The sequence below is a fragment of the Orcinus orca genome, chromosome 6 (assembly GCF_937001465.1).
Source record: "Orcinus orca chromosome 6, mOrcOrc1.1, whole genome shotgun sequence".
Lineage (NCBI taxonomy): Eukaryota > Metazoa > Chordata > Mammalia > Artiodactyla > Delphinidae > Orcinus > Orcinus orca.
In genome coordinates, this window is record NC_064564.1 from 54629455 (window position 1) to 54651914 (window position 22460).

A 22460-nucleotide genomic window follows, 5' to 3' on the forward strand; every position below is an offset into this window, starting at 1 on the left:
TTTTAAAGCAATTATACCCCAATAAAGATGTTAAAAAAAGAAACCCAAATAAAAAGGACACCAAAGCAAATGTTAGCCTTTGCTAAACAAACAGTAAACACAGCCTAACCCCTAGCAGATAAACATAAAACCTCACACTAAAGACCTTTCTCTCAGTACATTTTACCCATTTGGTTAATTTTATGTGTCAACGTGGTTAAACCACTCTACCCATGATAACCAGTTGTTTTTTGTTTTTTGGGTTTTTTTGCGATACGCGGGCCTCTCACTGTCGTGGCCTCTCCCGTTGCGGAGCATAGGCTCCGGACGCGCAGGCTCAGTGGCCATGGCTCACGGGCCTAGCCGCTCCACGGCATGTGGGATCTTCCCGGACCAGGGCACGAACCTGTGTCCCCTGCATCGGCAGGCGGACTCTCAACCACTGCGCCACCAGGGAAGCCCAAATAACCAGTTTTTAATCAAACACCAATCTAGATGTTGCTGTGAAAGTGTTTTGTAGATGTGATTAACATTTAAATCAGTAGACTTTGAGTAAAACAGATAACGCCTCCATAATGTGAATGGGTCTCATACAACCAATTTAAGACCTTAAAAAAAAGAACTAATCCTCTGAGGGGGAAGGAATTTTGCCTCCAGAATGCTTTTGGGTTCAGCTGCAATATCAACTCTTCCCTGGGTCTCCAGTTTGTTATGCAGAATTTAGATTTGCCAGCCCACAACTATCAATACATGAAACAATGCCTTAAAATCAACTTCTCAGTCTCTCTCTGTCTCTCTCTGTCTCTCTCTCATATCTTTATTTATCTATCTATCTCTACACACACACACACACACACACACACACACACATACAATTAGTTCTGTTTCTCTGGAGAATCCTATTACAGACTTTGTTCCTGTTTAGGACTTCAGTCTTAAAATTGCAAGGACTTGGATTCTGCCAACGACCTGAATAAGCTTAGAAGGAGATTCTTCCCAAATTAAGCCTCCACATGAAAACATAAGCCAATTGAAAACTCAATTACAATCGAGATAATGAGCAGAGGACCCACCTAAACTATGCCCAGACTCCTGACCCACAGCAATTTAATAAATGTGTACATTCTTTTAAGGCTTTAATTTGTTATACAGCAGGAGAAAAACTAATGTACCACAAGATATCTTCCTGAAGAATTTATAAGAGAAAATAATAGAGAAAATGGTTATGAAACATAAACACTGGAAATCTTGACAATATAAAAAAATACAACCAACAATGCTAAGAACAGGAAATTAAGTCCTCCAATTACTCTCTTTAAGTTCACTTCAAAATGGAGGAGAAAGGATGAATAAGTAAAAATTTGCTAATTTTCTCATTTTCTTTTTACAGTATGCAGTTGAGAGATACTATTCATATTTTTTAGAATATGTTAGCATTAAGATGTATAGTGTTCAAACACAAGTATCACATGATATCACTTATATGTGGAATCCAAAAGAATGACACAAATGAACTTATTTGCAACACAGAAACAGACTCACAGACATAGAAAGTAAACATTGTTACCAAAGGGAAAAGGGAGGGCTGGATAAATTAGGAGTTTGGGATTAACAGCTACACACCACTATATATAAAGAAGATAAACAACAAAGACCTGCTGTATAACACAGGGAACTATATTCAATATCTTGTAATAACCGATAGTGGAAAATAATCTGAAAAAGAATATAAATACATATATGTATACACACATATATATAACTGAATCACTTTGCTATATACCTTAAGCTAACATAAGATTGTAAATCAACTATACTTCAATTTTAAAAAGTATAGTGTTAAATATTATATATAAAATAATAAATTTAACCACAAGAAGAACTGATACAGACCCTAAACCTTCCAAATTATCAACGTAAGAGTGCATGCACATATACACACACACACAAATGAAGAGAAGACAGATATGTGGCAAATTTTAAAAAGACAAAGAAAATACTAAAGCAGAAAGCATAAGGTCAATCAGAGAACAAAGATCAAATAAGTATATCAGATCTTACGCAGACGGAATAAACTTATCTTTAAAAAGGTAAAGACGTAAATATTGAGTCAAGACACAAAGTTCAACCAAATAGTATATACAAGAGATTCATCTAAATATGCAATGTTAAAGGATGAACAAATATACAACAAATTTAACTGAAAGAATGCTGGAGGAAAGATAATAGTTTAAGAAGAAAATTAAGATATAATCTGAATGACTAAAGATGAAAAAATTAGAATAAATGTATTAAATCTTGTTATCTTCTTGATCTCATGGTCTCCACCTTCAACTAGAATTCTGTTAACTAAATTAAGTCTCCTTGTATTGTGTATTTTAATTTCCTTCTCCACTACTTTCAAATATTTTGCCTAACATTTTTTAAATGCAAAAATTTCTTTCTCTGCACTGTTAAATTTCCTCATTTGTTTCCACCACTTTCTAAGAATTCAGTGATCTCTTAAAATGTCATATACCATTCCACTTGTGTTGCTTTCTAAAATCACTAAAAACTTCATGATTGTTGAATTTAATATTTTTTCACAAACCTCATGAATTTTGTAACATTTTACATTAACCACCTTTTGTTTCTTGAAACTGTCCTCTCTCAATTCATGACATATGATATTATACTTCTCTCTTTCTACTTCTCTGAACAGTCTTTTCATCTCTTTAACCGAAACTTGTTCTTCCTCTCACCCATTAATAATATCAGCAAATATCTAGTTCTTAGAATTCCGTTTAAAGTCTTCCCTCTAACTATAACATTAGATATCTATATATCAAGGAGAAAACTCCTTCCCAAGGATTGGATCCATGCTTTCAATGGTTTGCTTAAAAATCTCTAAATGGAATTCCCACCAATAACTAAAACACAAATTGTCTAAAAGAAGCTCAGAAGTCATCCTCACAGTAAGTTGTTGTACCTCTTTATAATAACCCTCTTTCTGACAACAACGCCACTGCTCCCCTGGATTCTCCAGGCTGAAAACCTAAGAGTCACTTTCAAATTACTGTCAGTTCCTTATGGTTCTAATTTATATATCTTTAATTCTTGCAAAACTAATAGTTCAGGTTCATGTTATTACTCTTATACTATGAAATAATCTTCTTACAGATCATTCTACTTTCTGCTTTTCTTTTTCTAATTGTATACTGGATTATCAGTTTTATTTTCAGAGATTACAGATTAATTAACTTAAGTGAATGAAAAGCTTAGATAGATTCCTTTGGCCTGTAAGTCCAACTACTTCATTCTAGCAATAAAGGCCTTTCCTTAATACAGGTCCAATATAATATTCATCTTAGCCTACACTGCTACATATTATCTATGAAACAAACTATAAATTTCAGTATCACCCAAACATACTCTATACTCCCACCTTCAAGAATTTTGCCTGATGTTCACCATGGGCAAATCCTCCTATAATCTCTACCTATTAAAACCATTTGAATACCTTAAGACCTCTCCACAGAATTTAATCTCTCCTTCCTTTGAATCTTTATAGCACTCTGCTTGTGATTCTCTCATGGCACTTAAAATACATTGGTTTTATTCAATTTAAGTCACACATTTAAAAATATTCAAAGAGCATCTATTATAAACCAGGCAATATGGTAAATATTAGATGTTGGGTATACAAGGGTCCCCACCCTCACAGAACCTTAATCTAATGTAGCAGAATATGGTTACTTGCACCTCACTTTTATCCCCACCCTACTGCTCATAGAGACTTAGAAATCATTAAAGGCAAGAAATTTAACTCTGAATTTTCCACAGTACCATCACAAGATAATGTCTACATTTAATACAGCAATTTGTTGAATTAAACTGAAAATATACCCTGTAGAAAGTGACAACCATTATTGTACAAAAGTATACATGGTTTAGGCTAAGAAATTAAAGGCCCTAGAAAACAAATTAGGTGCCTAAAAAACAAATAATTTCTCTCATGGGCATTTAATATTTTATGAGCTAAATGATTCTACTCAAAAAGTAAATAGTGAAATAATATCTACCCAAGGAAAAGGAAGTAGAAAAAGAATTTAGCAAAGACAAAAGAAAAATATACTGTCATTTAAGAAAGTCAACATTTTTTATAATGTTATGCTATTACTATCTAGACCTGGTAAACTAAGCATTCCCTAAAGCATTGCAAACTTAATGCCAAAGGATATCAAAAAGAGTGCCAAAATCCATTCCCCACCACAGAACAGACCTGTGACTGAGGAAGACATTGCTCAGCCTGGATCTACATTTTCCCAAATCCCCTGAATCTTGCGGTGGCCATGACTGGTTTTTCTCAATGAAATGCTGGTACAAATGATGTTTGCCACTTCCAAGTCTTAACATTGTGTTTATTAGGCAGCTTAGACTAGCCTAATTAATATACGAGGCATATGGCAATAATTATCTATATTAAAATTCATTTGGATATTGTTTGATATTCGAGTGGCAAATACAACTGTTTTTCCCAAAATAAACTAAAAAGTTATTTTTAAAATTTTATCACTATAGCACCAATTATGACATTTTCATAAGGAAAATACAATGCTGGAAAAGGTATAAATTTCAAATTTATATGTCATGTAGGAATCTATATTCAATTTTAGAACAAGTTTATATGGATGTAGAGAATGAACAAATTATTTAATCTTTTACCTACATTAACTTCCATTTTTAGTCCTTTAATAAAACAACTTAATAACAATAACCAACCTTTGATGAAAGTTCTCATGATTGTTTAATTGGCTAGGAAGGAAAATAGAGTAAGAAGTCGGAAGAGCATAGGTGCCAGAAAGAACCTTCATTTATCTAGAAAATACAGATAATTTAGCCTATAAAGAGCTACTGGGTATAAAATAAATTTAAATAGTATATCATGATATAGGCCATTCTTAAATTTCTTTCACCTTTATTTTTAAGATGTTAATACCTTGAAGATTATTCCTGGAAGCAATGACCACATGAATTTTTGTAGTGATAATATACTGAGTACATAATTACATATAATTTAAAATATATAGTTATATATAATTGTATAATTACAATTATAGAATTGCATAATTTGAAAATGCAAGTTTTCAAAAGATCAAATAGAATCATCCCAGTTGTTAAATCTTTTCTACAAATTAAACCGTTTTAAAATTTCTAAGTTTCAGAAGTGAATGATAATTGCTAAAAAAAAAAAGCAGATTTCAACAAAAAGTGATTGATAGTTACTACTATAAAATTACAATATCATCTTAAGAGTTTTATTGTATATATAACATAGTCTATTAATTCAGAAAACAAAGAATAACTGACTAAAGTACTATAGTAACCTGACTATAGTAATAGCTTGACATAAAGACCCTGATATTCTTTATGAACATTATTGCAAAAAAATTTTTTAATATTTGTAAAGACCTACTACCTGGAACAAATATTATAAATTTAGTATTTTCTGTTGTAACACCAACCTGTTCCAATTCTTCTATTTTAGCATCCTTGACTTGCAGAATTTCTAAAACTTTTCTGTCTTTTGCTTCAGATTTCTGTTTTTCTCTAGAAACAAAAAATATATATATTAAAATTTTATTAGTCATAATTTGTAGCCAATTCTTTAAATTTTCACATCCTGATAATGAGTATCACATTAAAATATAGAAAATTAAATTATCAGAAGTTGACAGCCCTTTCAGAATTCATCAGAAACCACATGGCAAGTGACAACAACTTACAACTGCTGACAACTAAGACAATTTCATACTAAAAAAAAGTTTAGTTTCTATATTTAGATGTATTACAAAACATATTAAAACACATTTGATCTTGATTATAACAGCCACTATATCATAAATTTAAAATAATTACTGAATATGTCAATATGCTCTTGTTAATGTAAACGCTTTATATATGCAATTATGTTAAGAATAAAATAGTTATCATTTTTAAAGTAAAAGCCTCAAAAGAGAGAAAACTAAAGACTTACTAATAACCAACATTAAATAAATGGGGGGGGACTTCCCTGGCGGTCCAGTGGTTAAGACTCTGCACTTCCAATGCAGTGCACACAGGTTCAATCCCTGGTCGGGTAACTAACATCCCACATGCCGTGGGGTGTGGCCAATAAATAAATAAATAAATGGGGGAGAAGTGTATTGGGTGTTCAGTTATATATATTTTTAAACTTTAAAAATAGGTAAAATAAATGAAATCTGTACCTAAATCACTCATGAATCACAAAGTATACAGGTAGGAAGAAAGAAAGAACCCTTATTTAAGAAAGAGTGAGATGAAGCAAAGGAGTTTAGAAGGCACAGGGGATATTAGAATTAAGAGACACCAATCATAAAAGCATACCACTGCTGGTGACCAAGATGGCAGAGTAGGAAGACCCTGAACTCACCTCCCTCCCTGGACAACATGAAAATTACAACTACTTATGAAGCAACTATTTATGAGAGTAAACTGAAGACTAGCAGAAAAGATACTCCACAAATAAAGACATGAAGAAACCACAATAAGATGGTTAGGAAGGGTGGAGACACAATATAGTCAGGATCCTCACTCCAGGATTGGTGGACCCCAACTGGGAGGATAATCACAATTTTAGAGGTCTTCTCCAAAGAGCAAGGGATCTGAGTGCCATGTCAAGCTCTCCAGCCCAGATATCCTACACCAAGATGATGATACCACAGGACATCTGGCTTTGAAAACCAGTGGGGCTCATGTTCAGGAGAGCTGGAAGCTACAGGAAACAGAGATTCCACCTTTAAAAAGCATGCACAAAATCTCACATAATCCAAGTTCCAGTGCAGAGGCAGCGGTATGAAAAGAGTCTGGATCAGATCCACTTGCTGGTCTTGGAGAGCCTCCTGGAGAGGCAAGAGGCAACTGAGACCCCCTGGGGGACAGAGATGCTGGTGGCAGCCATTCTGGGGGACTTGTTCTACTGCAATAACACCAGCACTGGCAAGTACCATTTTGGAATCCTCCCTCTACCCTACTAGCACCAGGGGACTTGGCACCCACCTGTGGGCTAGCACCAGCTGTAGATCACCCCAGGCTGCACAGACAGCTATGCAAGGACCCAGCCCCAGGCTCCCTTGGGCATACAGCCAATGACACAGAAAACCTACCTTTTTCTCCAGCAGGCCTACAGCCACTGCATGAGGCACAGCCTCACAGCCAGTTGGGCCAGGGGCCAGCTCTGCCTAACAACATATCCACAGTAGTTGGCCCCACCACAACAGAAGGGTACATGCTGCCAACATAAGGAGAACCCCTAGAGCACAAAGCTCTGGTGATGAGAGGGGAGTGTGCTACTGGACCCCATGGAGTGTCTCCTACATAAGGCTACTTCTCCAAATTGGGAAATGTAACTGACTGACCTAACATACAGAAATAAACATAGAGAATAGGGCAAAATGAGGAAACAGAAATATGTTCCAAACAAATAAATAACACAAAACCTCAGGAAAAAAAAAAGAACTAAACAAAGTGGAGATAAACAATCTCCCTGAAAAAGTGTTCAGTAATGATCAAAAACAGGTTCAATGAACTAGGGAGAAAACTGGATGAACACAGTGGAAATTCCAACAGGAGTTTAAAAATATAAAGAAAAACCAAACAAGAGCTGAAAAATACAATAACTGAAATAAAAGATACAGTAGAAGAAATCAACAGTAGATCAGATGATACAGAGGAAAGGATCAGCACCTGGAAGACAGAGTAGTAGAACTCTCCCAAGCAGAAAAGAAAAAAAGAATTTTTTAAAAGGAAAATAGTTTAAGAGACCTTTAGAACAACATCAAGCATACTGACATTTGCATATAGGGGTGGCAGAGGAGAAGAGAGAGACAAAGTAGCAGGGAACTTATTTGAAGAAATAATACCAGAAAAATTCCTTAACCTGGGGAATGAAACAGACATCCAAGGCCAGGAATCATAGAGACTCCCCAAAAAGATGAACCCAAAGAGGTCCACACCAAGACACATCATAATTAAAATGGCAAAAATTAAAATAAAAGACTCTTACAAGGAGCAAGAGAAAAGCAACCTGTTAAGTACATGGGAACTAACATAGGCTATCAGCTGACTTTTCAGCAGAAACTCTGCAGGCCAGAAGAGAGTTACACAATATATTCAAAGTGATGAAAGGAAAAAGTCTACAACCAAGAATACTCTACCTGGCAAGGCTATCATTCAGATTTGAAGGAAAGATAGAGTTTTACAGACAAGCAAAAGCTAGAAGAGTTCAGCACCACTAAAATGGCTTTTCAAGAAAAGTTAAAGGAACTTCCATAAGCAGAAAAAAAGGCCACAACTAGAAATATGAAAATTATGAAAGAAAAATCTCACTGGTGAAGATAAATATACAGTAAAGGTAGTACATCAGTCACTGATAAAGCTAGTAGGAAGGTTAAAAGACATAAATAGTAAAATCATCTATATCCATACTAAGTAATTATTATAATATGTAAAGGATACAAAAAGAAGTAAAACATGACATCAAAAACATTAAATGTGGGGATGGGTGGAGTAAAAATGTAGGGTTGTTAGACTGTATTGAACTTAAAGAGATCACCAACTTAAATTAATCACATATATATAGGTTGTTATATATGAACCTCATGGTAAACACAAATCAAAAACATATTCCAAATACACAAACAAAAAAGAGAAAGAAACCCAAACATAACATTAAAGATAGTCATCAAATCATAAGGGAAGAGACCAAACAAAAAAACAAGAAGAGAATGAACAAAAAAGACCTACAAAAACAATCCCCAAACAATTAACAAAATGGCAATAAATACATAGCTATTAAATAATTACTTTAAATGTAAATGGACTAAATGCTCCAATCAAAAGACAAATAGTGGCTGAATGGACACAAAATAAGTTCTATATCTATGCTGCCTACAAGACTCACTTCAGACGTAGATACAGACTAAAAGTGAGGGGATGGAGAAAGAAATTCCATTCAAATGAAAACAAAAACAAAGCTGGGGTAGCAATACTTATATCAGACAAAATAGACTTTAAAGACTGTAACAAGAGACAAGGAAGGAAATTACATAATGATCAAGGGATCAACCCAACAAGAAGATATAATAATTGTAAATATACATGCACAAAGCATAACAGCACCTAAATACATAAAGAAAATATTAAGAAACATAAAGGGAGAAACTGACAGTAACACAATAACAGTAGGGGATTTTAACACAGCACTAATATCAATGGACAGATCATATAGACAGAAATCAATAAAGAAACACTGGCCTTAAATGACATGTTAGACCAGATGTAATTAATCAATATATATAGAACATTCCATCCAAAACTGACTCATTAAGAAAAAAAGAGAAATGGCCCAAATAAATAAAATCAGAAATGGGAAAGGAGAAGTTAAGACCAGCACCGTAAAAATACAAAGGATCATAAAGGTTACTGTGGACAATTATATGCCAATAAAATGGACAACCTAAAAGAAGGAGACAAATTCCCAGAAATATACAGACTCCTAAGACAATCAGGAAGAAACAGAAAACATAAACAGACCAATTAACAGTAATGGAATTCAATCAGTAATCAAAAGACTCCCCACAAACAAAAGTCCAGGCCCAGGCAGCTTTACAGGTGGATTCTACCAAATATTTAAAGCAGAGTTAACACATAGGCTTCTCAAACTATTCCAAAAAACTGCAGAGGGAGGAATGCTTCCAAACTCATTCCACAAGGCCAGGATCACCCTGATACCAAAACCAGACAAAGACAAAAAAAGAAAATTAGAGGATTTTTTGTTGAAAATCCTCAACAAAATATTAGCAAACCAAATTCAACAATACATTAAAAGGATCACAGACCATGATCAAGTGGGATTTATCCCAGGGATGCAAGGATGGTTCAATACCCAAAAATCGATGTGATACACCACCTTAACAAACTGAAGAATAAAAATCATATGATCATCTCAGTAGATGCAGAAAAAGCTTTTGACAAAATGCAACACCTATTTACAATAAAAACTCTCCAGAATGCGGAAATAGAGGAAACTTACCTCAACATAGTAAAGGCCATATATGACAAACCCACAGCCAACATAATACTCAAAGGTAAAGAGTTGAAAGCATTTCCTCTAAGACCAGAAACAAGACAAGGATGCCTACTCTCAGCACTTCATTCAAAATAGTATTAGAATTCTTAGCCACAGCAATCAGACTAGAAAAATAAATAAATAAAACAAATCCAAATTGGAAAGGAAAAAGTAAAACTGCCACTGTTTGCAGATGGCATGATACTATAGAAAATCCTAAAGAAGCTACAAAAAAAACTTAGAACAAATAAATGAATTCAATAAAGTTACAGGATACAAAATCAACATACAGAAATCAGTTGTATTTCTATACACTAACAAGTAACTATCAGAAAGGGAAATTAAGAAAAAAATCCCATTTACAATTGCATCAAAAAGAATAAAATACCTAGGAATAAATCTAACTAAAGAGGTAGAAAACTCATACTAGGAAAACTATAAGACACTGATGAAAGAAATTTAAGGTGACCCAAATAGATGAAAAGATATACCACCATGTTCTTGGATTGGAAGAATCAATGTCGTTAAAACGACCATACTACCCAAGGCAATCTACAATGTAATACCTATCAAAATACCAATGGCACTTTTCACAAAACTAGAACAAATAATTCTACAATTTGTATGGAAACACAAAACAACCCTGAATAGCCATAGCAATCTAGAGAAAGAAGAACAAAGCTGAAGGTATCACACTCTCTGATTTCAAACCATAATACAAAGCTAGAGTAATCAAAACAGTATGGTACTGGCACAAAAACAGACACATAGACCAATGGAACAGAATAGAACCCAAAAGTAAACCCACGTTTATGTGGTCAATTAATCTATAACAAATGAGGAAAGAATATGCAATGGGGAAAAGTCAACCTCTTCAATAAATGGTATTGGAAAAACTGGACAGCTACATGCAAAAAAAAAAAGAAAAAAAAATCTAACTGGACCACTTTAGCACACCGTAAAAAAAAATCTCAAAATGGATTAAAGACTTAAATAAAAGACCTGAAACCATAAAACTGCTAGAAGAAAACCTAGGCACTATGTTCTCTGACATCAGTCACAGCATATTTTTTTGGATCTGCCTCCTCAGGCAAGGCAAACAAAAGCAAAATTAAAAAATGGGACTACATCAAACTCAAACACTTTTGCACAATGAAGGAAACAATCAACAAAACAAAAAGGAAGCATACTAAATAGAAGAAGATATTTACAAACAGTATATCTGATGATAAGGGGTTAATATCCAAAATATACAAAGAATTCATACAACTGAACACCAGAAAGAAAAAAACAAAAAAAAATGATAAAAAATAGGCAGATGACCTGAATAGACATTTTTCTAAGAAGACATGTAGGTGGCTAACAGACACATGAAAAGATGCTCAACATTGCTAATCACAAGGTAAATGCAAATTAAAACCACAATGACGTACCACCTCACACCTGTCAGAATGGCAATCATCAAAAAGACAACAAATAGCAAGTATTGGTGAGGATGTGCACTGCTGGTGGGGATGTAAACTGGTGCAGCCACTATGAAAAACAGGATGGAGGTTCCTCAAAAAATTAAAAAAGTTTAAAATAGAACTGCCATAATGATCCAGCAATTTCACTTCTGGGTATTTACCCAAAGAAAACAAAAACACTAGTTCAAAAAGGTATAAGCATACTAATGATCATTGTAGCATTATTTACAATAGCCAAGGTATGGAAGCAACCTAAGTGCCCATCAGTAGATGAATGGATAAAGATGTGGTATATATACACAATGGCATATTTCTTAGGTATAATAAAATGAAACCTTGCCATTTGCAACAACATGAATGGATCTAGGAGGACTTATACTAAATGAAATAAGTCAGACAGAGAAAGACAAATACCATATGAATTCACTTATATGTGACATCTGAAAAACAGAAGGAAAAAAAAAACACAAACAGAACAAGACAGAAGAAGACTCATAGATACAGGGAATAAATGGGTAGTTGCCAGAGAAGGAGAGGGAGGCAAATAGGTGAATTGGATTAAGAGGTACAAACCTCCAGTTATAAAATAAATAAACCACAGGGATGCAACATACAGGATAAAGAATAGGGTAAATAAGAGTGTAATAATTTTGCATGGGGACAGTTGATTACTAGACTTATCATGATCATCCCATAATGTATATAAATGTTAAATCATGATGTAGTCCACTTGAAACTAATATAATATTATCTGTCAAGTATATTTCAATTAAAAAAACAAAAAAAGCACACCACTAAAGGAGACAGATGCAGATGGCATAATAATACATTAAAAATTTTTAAATTAGACTTCCAATAAGTTAGCATAGTAAGTTCACACTTTGAGGCTCTTCTATATTCTCTAAATTACAGTATTAATAGAAAAACATAAAGCACAAAAAATTAAGGAGACACAGTCACACCTAAGGATCACAAACTAAACAGAAGTACAATGCTATGAATGGGGATGAAGCTGCTGTCTGCTGTCCAGATCCAGATGCAGGCTAAGGTGGAAAGGAGGCTGGCTCCTAGAGACAACAGGGAATAAACATGTCCTGCTCAATAAGTAGAAGCATAGCCAGGCCCATTGTTTTAAACCAGAGACTGGGGTGGAATTCCCATCACCTGAAAGAAGGCTGAAAAAACTTCTGCCCATTCTTGCCTGGAATTAAGGCTTACATGAAAGTCTATAAAGGCAAAAGTTTATAGATACAGCATCCAATCACAGGCTGAGCCAAAGCACCCCACAGCTCATGTACTAAGTATAGTAAATCCTCTGTTGTACTGTTGGCTAAGAGCCCCAAACTACCAATATAAAACCTATTTCAGGATGGGGGGTTGCAGTGAGGGTGACAATTTAGTGACAATAACAAAATTTCTAGAGAAAAAAGCATTAGAAAAGGAGGAGTAGTGGGGAAAGAGGATGAGAACCATAACAGCAACCCTCTCACACAAGATGGGACCACAGACAAAAAATCCAAAACACATTAAGAAAAAACATGCTCTACACACAAACACAAAACATGCACACACTAATGCAATAATGTGAAGCAATCATTCTAGACAAAATGAAAACATTAGAACACTCTGAAAAAGATTTTTAAATAAGTATCTTTAAAGACATAAAATAATGATTAGAATTATAAACAAAAACATGAAATAAAACAAAAACAAGTAGATCTAAACAATCTGTTAGAAACCTTGAAAATACGGGACTTCCCTGGTGGCGCAGTGGTTAAGAATCTGCCTGCCAATGCAGGGGACACGGGTTCGAGTCCTAGTCCGGGAAGATCCCACATGCCACAGAGCAACTAAGCTTGTGCACCACAACTACTGAGCCTGTGCTCTAGAGCCCACAAGCCACAACTACTGAGTCTGTGTGCCACAACTACTGAGCCTGCGTGCCACAACTACTGAAGCACACGTGCCTAGAGCCCGTACTCCGCAACAAGAGAAGCCACCGCAACGAGACGCCAGTGTACCACAATGAAGAGTAGCCCCAGCTCGCCACAACTAGAGAAAGCCCTCAACAACGAAGACCCAACGCAGCCAAAAATAAAATGAATAAATTTTTTAAAAATAGAACTTCATTAAAAAAAAAAAACTTTGAGGGCTTCCCTGGTGGCGCAGTGGTTGAGAGTCTGCCTGCCGATGCAGGGGACACGGGTTCGTGCCCCGGTCCGGGAAGATCCCACATGTCGCGGAGCGGCTAGGCCCGTGAGCCATGGCCGCTGAGCCTGTGCGTCCGGAGCCTGTGCTCCACAACGGGAGAGGCCACAACAGTGAGAGGCCCGCGTACCACAAAAAAAAAAAAAAAAAAAAAAAAACAACTTTGAAAATAAAAATTATGATCAACGAATCAAAAAACAATTAAATGGGTTAAGCTCAAAATAGACACAAGAAGAGAATTAGTGAAAAGGAGGATAGTAATGAGGGATTTATCCAGAATACTGCATAGAAAAACAATGAGATGAAAAATATGAAGCCACAGTTAAGACATGTAGGTTTTAACTGGGATACTCCAAGATATGCCTAAAGAGTTTTAGAAGTAGATAATAGTGGGATGAAAGATAAAGCAATATTTTTAGGAGATAATTGCTGAGAATGTTACAGAAATAGAGTTCTCGGACTAAAAGAGTACCTAACAAAATAAACACCAACCCCAAAATCCATATCTACATTCCATCAGAATTTACTGAGCACTCATTATATGACAGGCACTCTCTTAGGGACCAGGGATACTGCAGTGAACAAAATAAACCAAGTGGTTGCCTTCATGGAATTAACATTCTAGTTTATGGATATTGAAAATAAATGATAAATAAGTGAATACATAATATGTTAATTGGCTATAAGTATAATAAGGACAGTGAACTAGGGTAACAGAGAAAGAGATGCTTAGCTTTAGAAAACTGGGGAGTAAAAGGAAGGTTGCATGTTGCTACTGAATAATTAACAAATAACTGTCCTTAAAGGTGGTATTTGGGTAGAGACTTAAAGGAAGGAAGTGAGAGACATGGAGCTCTCACAGAAGAGTCTTCCAAGCCACGGGACCTGTAACAAGTGCAAAGCACTGAGGCAAGAGCATAACTCAAAGAAAAGCAAACTTACACTGACTCTAGTCCCTCATGCAAGCGCATGCCCTACAGATAGCAGCTTGCAGAGTCACAAGTAAATTTAAGTCCCTGATATGACTTCCCCAATAGCCCTTGATCAGTAGTGTCCCCTGCCTTCCAATGCCTTTCCCTTATGTGCCCCTTAGATAAGACACCCTGTGGGGCTTACCTGAAAGTACTCCACCCATAAACTTTAATAAAGGCATGTACCCCAGGTCTGTCCTTCTCTGTCTGCACTCTGCCTTGATCTCCCCGTGTTGTCCCTTGAAGCATGCCAAGTACTTCCTCCAGGACCTCTGAGTAATAAATTTTTCTATTTCAATTTCTCTTCTGGTCTGTTGTTGAACCATGGCTCACCATCCACAACCCTGTGCTCTACTTAACAAGTATTAATTTAACAAATTTATAACAGCTACCAGCTGAGAGTGAGAATGAGAAACAAAGTGTTAGAAGTTGGGAATTCCCTGGTGGTCCGATGGTTAGGACTCGGCACTCTCACTGCTGAGGCCGTGAGTTCAATCCCTAGTTGGGGAACTAAAATCCCATAAGCCATATGGTGTGGCCGAAAACATTTTTTTTTAAAGATTAAAAAAGAAGTTGACAAGTGAGTAAGCATAAAATAGTCTTCTAGGATACTGGGATAGTAAGTGAGCCAGAAAACCAAAAAAAAAAAAAAACAGGACGACTACCAGGCAGTACTAAGCACTGAGGTTAATGGTCATAAATTTACATAAGACCAGTCATCATGGTTCAAAGTTTTTCTCTAGCCATGGTCAGCCCTCTGGATGTAGGCACACAGTAGATGGAGAGTTGGAATAAACAACGTTTGAAATTCCACAAACATGTTATGTCTACTAATTTTACTGTTTGTACTTTATCCTGCTTTATTCTTTTATTTCCTCTTTACCAAGCATTATCAGCACATTTAATGCATGATCACAATCCACTGTCTTCAACCAGGCTTTCTTTTTATTTGTTTCTTTTATTAACAGTGAAACTAAACATACTTTCAGAAATTAAAATGCCTTTTCCCCCCTAATTTGCCATTGCCTGTCAATGTATCTACTATTTTATATCTTACTATTTTTACTGATCTATAAAACTATTTTATATATTAAAATACATATTTTTTATCACTTGTTACTAACATACAATTTCAAAATATCACTTGAAGTTTTAATTTACCATTATAAAATCATAACTATTGAAAAAGAATACTACATCCATTTAAGGTACAGTTGACCCATGAACAAGGCAAGTTTGAACTGCATATCTACTTATCTGCGGATGTTTGTCAATAGTAACCACTACAGTACTATAGGGTCCATGGTTGGTTGAATCTGTGGATGCAGAGATACCAAGAATATGGAGGCCAACTATAAATTATACAGGGATTAACCCCTGGTTGCTCAAGGGTCAACTGTATATGGATCAGGAGAAAAATAACTTCAAATCCCAAAGGGTAGGGCATGACTGGGTTTAGCCAAGGACAAAGACCCAGGTTGAGACAGCCAAGATATTAATTCCAGTCAGAAACTTCCTCTGTAAATTCCTTCCTGAATATACATGAATCTATTTTTAACTTCCCAGGAATTAGTTTAATTTACGAGGATAAAGTCTTTCTAATCCACTCTTTTGTAACAAGCCTAAAAAATACCAACTCTTGTCAAAATAAATTCTGGTGGTCCTTTTAAATGAGATAAGGATAAAATTAGACTATAGGCCACAAACCCCAAACAAAAGCATTATTACAGCTTCCAAATTAGCTTGGTACCAGAGCAATTATCTCCTACGATGCAAGTATGTACACACCTCATACTCTAATCCAGTGCTACTCAGTGTGGGTCATGAAAGAAATAGCATCAGCATCACCTAGGAACTTGTTAGAAATGCACCATCTTCCTCCCACCCTGAAGGTAGAAACTCCAAGGGTACAGCCCAGCAATCTGTGCTTAACAATAAGGTGCTATGGACTGAAAGTTTCATACCCATATGTTGAAGCCTTAATCCCCAATGTGAGGGTATCTGGAGGTAGGGCCTTTGGAAGGTCATGAGGGTAAGGCCCTCATGAATAGGATTAGTGACAGAGAGATTAGAGAGAAAGATGATCTCTCTCTCCATCATGTGAGGATGCTTCAAGAAGGCAGCTGTCTACAAGAGAGCTCTCACAAGGAATGGAGTTGGCAGGCAACTGGATATAGGACTTCCTAGCCTCCAGAACTATGAGAAATAAATGTTTGTTGTTTAAGCCACCCAGTCTATGGTATTCTGTTATAGCAGCCCGAACTAAGACACAAAGCCTCAAAAAATTCTGATACATACTAAAGTCTGAGAGTCACTGAAATAACAATAACTGACACATTTCTCAATAGATTAAGGTAAATAATATAATACTGAAAGTATAGGTCATAAATGAAATATGAATCTTCATATAAAATATAAACTTCAAAAATACACCTCAATGATATATTTTATAACAAAAAATTCCAAAATTCACTACTATGTTATAGTTTTGAAGTTGAAAAAAAATCACAATTCAAACTCTATATAGAGATTTGTTCAGCAGCTCCTCCTGGTGGTATGGAATATCTAATATTTTCTTAACAGAAAAATGCCCCCAAGAGAAAACAATGCTACAATATGAATACACTATTTTTTACTTGGAATAACACAATGAAAAAAATTGCTTTGAGTTTAAAAATCACCAACCTATCTGGTCAATTCAATTAATGTATAGTCTATGTATTTACAAGACATTAAAAAAAGGTTCCTAAAAATAAAGACACTGTCAAGAAGTTGATGATGATCAATGACTGAGAAAAACTCCTGTTTAGCTAATTAGAACCACTGATGTGCAATAATGATGTGAGCTAAGAATATCTGCAGACTTCTTTAGGATGAAAAATGAAGTGAAGAGAGGCTGTCAAATTTGTACAAGTTTAAAGCTCCAATCACTTTTCCCAAGAGTACCACCCATTTAAGCATTTAACATTGCTGTACTTAGCCACATGAATTACCATGCTAACTTTCTGCCATTTTTCTAGACTCAAAAATCTGAGAAATTATTCTAAATCATTAAGAAAATTTTATTGTGTTATAGACCATGCCATATATTACACAATATGACAGGATCATACTTTCTGGGTTTGAGCCCATTTTTAATGAGATGTCAAAAATGAAATATTAGAGTCTAAAAGAAACATTTAACCATAAATGAGGCAATGATATTGGTCTGAATCAGAAAACAAAGAAAATAAAAAAGCAAAACTTACTGAAGTTGATTATTCTTAATTAACAGTAATGCACAAAATAAACATTGTACTAACATTTTCTTTCATTTAAGAACAGAATCTATTAAAATGTACATTTTATTCTTATTAACGGCTTTCCATTTAAATACATTCTCAATTTCTACTATGCGTTAGGACTCTAGAACAGTAACACTTACAAAAATGGAAGTTTAGGGAAATGAGAATTATACCATTACAAATTATTTATTCTTTTATCCACAAAATGTTTTATAACTATTTTCCTATTTTGAGTATGTATAATAAATTACTAGAATGGTATCTATGAATAATGTAATAAGAAAACTCAAAAAAGAGAAAAACCTGAAAACTTAACACAAATATTTTTCAAACATTTATTCCACAGTAAAAACAGCTATAGAAAAATCTCTTAATATTCTGAATGAAAATACATTACTAAGTCAACAGATCCTAATACACATAAAACCTCTGGTATAAAATATTTTAAAGGTTCAAGTATACTTGAAACATCTATTTTGGTCTTAAGATCACAACTTAATATTTATTACATAATCCAGAATGTCTAACTACTGTATTTTGTTTTTCAATATAAAATATATATTTAAACTACAGGTGAAAGCCAAAACCTGTGCTAGAAGAGTCAGCCTGAGACATGAAAAATTATTCTTTTTTTCCCTGTTCAATCAGGTAGCTCCAAATTAGAACAAAGAAGAGAATTAGGCTACAACATCTGAATCTGAAAAATTATGGAGTACTGATGAACTCTTTAAACAAAGAAGTGATAACTTAATAGAACATAACAGTTTAGATTTGATACATGACTAAATAATATACCATTGTTTCAGATATCCTTATTCATTTAACATCATTTCTAAGTACACAAAGTTGAAACTCAAAATCTTTTCTATTTTATAGTTAGAAATTAAATGACTCTATTTAGTTCCTGATTTTCCTGTTCCTTTTTTTTTAACCGCATGTCCAGTTACTTCTGCATATACTCAACATTTATTATCTAAAAAATCCATAAAAGAATTGGAAAAGATTGTGTATTATATGTCTTTAGTAATTGTGTAAATATTTTTTACCCAGAATTGAAAAGTCTCTTACAGTGTTCAAAAATGTCAGCACTTCAGAACAGACTGTTTTAACATCTGCACATCACCAGGGTTGCCCCCAAGGATTTTTAAATGATGCCTGCCTGTGCTGAATAAAGTGCTAACTTGCACCTTGCATTTCAAACTGTGTCCTGAGCAGCCATCCAGTTGGTACAACACCAGCTGAATTCCCACAGGCCACTGTTCACTCAGGCTTGACTGCAATTATCATGTCAATATTTTGTGCTCCGATATGCAGATATGCACACATGAAAGTTGCATAATACCTCCTTCTCCATGGAATGTTGACTTATGTTCAATGTTCTGGGAATTTTTAATGAAAGCAGACATAAACTTTCATCAAATGAAGACAATCACAATTATTTTCTCTTAAAATCAAAAATTATATTTCTGTGTCACCTTCTGCCATGCATACAAAGGCTAATTTTTTAAAGTAATTATGCTTTACTACAATTTCACAATTCTTTAATTTAAAGGTCTTCGTAAAAGTTAAAAGACTATCTGTCAAGCTTCCTGCATGTATAGTAAGAGTTCAAATGTGTTTCTTCGTACTTTATTGCATGTTCTTTCACCTTAAACAGTAGAGTGGCTCCAATTAAACACCTTTCTGTTAGTCCCTTTGACCATCTTGCCAGTCATCCACATCGCTGCCTAGGCATTCGTGGCTGTTGCAACAGGAAAAGTGCTCAGCAAAAATATATTTATGCTCTGTGTGGAGCTGCCTAGCAGCACTGCTGCCAGATGGAAGAACTCTGGCAGCTATACTTCTGTGGTCTCCAACCAGCCATGCTACCACCATGCTCCAAAATGCAACCCTTTTGCAGGCTGTGTTAGCTTAATACACATGGGACAGTGTACAACTATACAGCAGCTGTGCAACCCATGTGTTTAGGAGTGGAATGGAACAGGAGGGAGGTTTTCCCAGTCATGAGAGTATATAATATAACCTTATAACAACAGCCTGCTTATTAAGCACCTAAACTTTAACTATAAACATAAATATGAGATAATCTCTCATCCTCTGTGAGGTTAAATCCTTAAACAATAGTATTTCAAGGATATAACATGCATACCTAAATAAACATGCAATAAATACTAAAAATCATCTTACTTTTTAAATTCCTTTTATGGTTACCATTTTTCAGGACTGAGTTTTCATTTCAAGAAATAAAGAAAAAGAGAGAGAGAAAGAATCCTTGAAAATAGAAGAGCAAAAGAAAACAAGTATTGAGAAGCCTATCACATTATAAGTATAGAATGTTAAAAGGAAAGCAAAACGTGTTTTCAAGATTTATACAAAGATAAGGTGTTTGGATGTAAAAACAACTAGGAAAATAAAGCAATTTCTGTATAGGTTTCATGTGAAAATATAAATTAAAAAGTAAAAAGTATTAATTTTGGTAAAATCTAAACATCTTCAATTTGAGATTTAGATACATTTTTGAGTTTGAGTATTCAAGTACAATATACACTATTTTAAGAAGTAAAAGATTTAATATTAAAGAATTATTAAACATCAAAAAGGAGTTACTTTTGGAAACCTATTATTTACAAGATGCTAACTGGCTTTTCTCAAGACTCTCCAAAAACAAACATAAAACGTATTTACACTATAACATGAGATGATGAATATGATGATTATAATTACTATACATTGATTAACTCAAAACAACTCATTATTCTCATTTCACAAAAAGAAAACTAAAGCAAATAAAATTATTTTGCCTCAATTCATACAACAAGCAAGTGGTGGAGCCAAGGTTCCAAACCAAATGGCCCTGTTTACATAGATGTGTTCTTTTTGTTTTTTCTTTTTTTTTGTGGTACGCGGGCCTCTCACTGTTGTGGCCTCTCCCGCTGCAGAGCACAGGCTCCGGACACACAGGCTCAGCGGCCATGGCTCACGGGCCTAGGCACTCCGCGGCATGTGGGATCTTCCCGGACCGGGGCACGAACCCGCATCCCCTGCATCGGCAGGCGGACTCTCAACCACTGCGCCACCAGGGAAGCCCAATAGCTGTGTTCTTAACCAAGAATCATGAAAAATAATTTCTTTACAGATATGAGTTCAATATTAAACAAGTTTCAATGAAAGATGTGTAAACTTTTCTCTAACAGTTTTTACACCTGTTAAATATTGACTCAGATTTTTTTACGCATAAAGATAAAAATATTCACCTTCTAGTTTAGAGTGTCTTCTGGAATGTCAGAATTGCCTGTGAAGCTGTTTTAAAATGCAGATACCCCAATCTCATCATAAACCTTGATAAATCACAATCTCATAGAGGTCATGAGTAAATTACAGCTCAGAAACCTCTTAAAACAAATGCATCTACAACTCAGTAAAGACAATATTGATATAAATGCCTTTTCTCTATCTATTATAACTCCTCAATGATTAAAATTAAATATGACATTCCTTACACATCCCTGATCAAAGTTTTGACCACTTGAGAGAACTTTTTAAGTATCGATGCCAATTTTGAGTACCTACTACAGGACAAGATTTTAACTAGATGCTTTTCCAATCCCTCAACAAACTCTTTTTAAAATCCTTTTAACAGATGTGGAAACTGAGGCCTAAAGAATTTAAGTACGGAAGGCATGGAAATATTTGCAATTTAAACTCTAATCTGTATGACTTCTAAGTCTGTGCTCTCAACCATCTGTTAGGGACTGGAAGTTTGTGTGCCCCCAAACTTCATATGTTGAAATGTAATCCCCAATAATGATGGTATCTGGAGGTGTGGAACTGGGAAGTAATTAAGTTATAAGAGTAGAGTCCTCATGAATGGGATTGGTGCCCTCACAGGGCAATGAAGAGACCAGAGCTCTCCTTGCCACATGAGGATATAAGAAGTTGGCACCCTGCAACCCAAAAAAGGACTCTCACCAGAATTTGACCATGTTAGTGCCCTGACCTTGTGCTTCCAGTCTTCAGAAAGTGAGAAATAAATATATGTTGTGTAAGCCACCCAGTTTATGGTATTTTATTAAAACAGCCTGAGCTGAGAGACCATCTTTACCGACTGTCGATTTGAAAATTCCTGACGTTAAAATTTAAACAGATTTCCAGAAGTTCTGATTTTATATAAATCTTTAATAGATTCATGGGTGAATCTATTCATGGGTGAATCACTCACAATTCATGGGTGAAAAACAAATCTTTAATCACAGAAAAAGTAATCTTTTAATTTAACAAGCATGACAAAACAAACAAGATGTTGAGACAGAATAAATGCAGGAAAGAGAGCTTGTTTAGTTAATAAAGGAGGTCAGGGAAGATATCTCTAAAATAATTATTACATGTTTTACCACAACCAGGTTCCTGAGAAACACTGTTTTTT

General features: G+C 34.9%; 1 protein-coding gene across 8 annotated transcripts in view; it reads right to left on the reverse strand.

The window, feature by feature from the left end:
* The window catches only part of CNTLN (centlein), a 331436-nt gene that overhangs the window by 237670 nt on the left and 71306 nt on the right, over positions 1-22460 (reverse strand). For all 8 annotated transcript variants that reach the window (XM_033439732.2, XM_033439731.2, XM_049711050.1 and 5 more), the window contains exon 3: positions 5484-5568. In XM_033439732.2, the coding sequence (XP_033295623.1) occupies positions 5484-5568 (85 nt within the window). The remainder of the gene's footprint in view (positions 1-5483; positions 5569-22460) is intronic.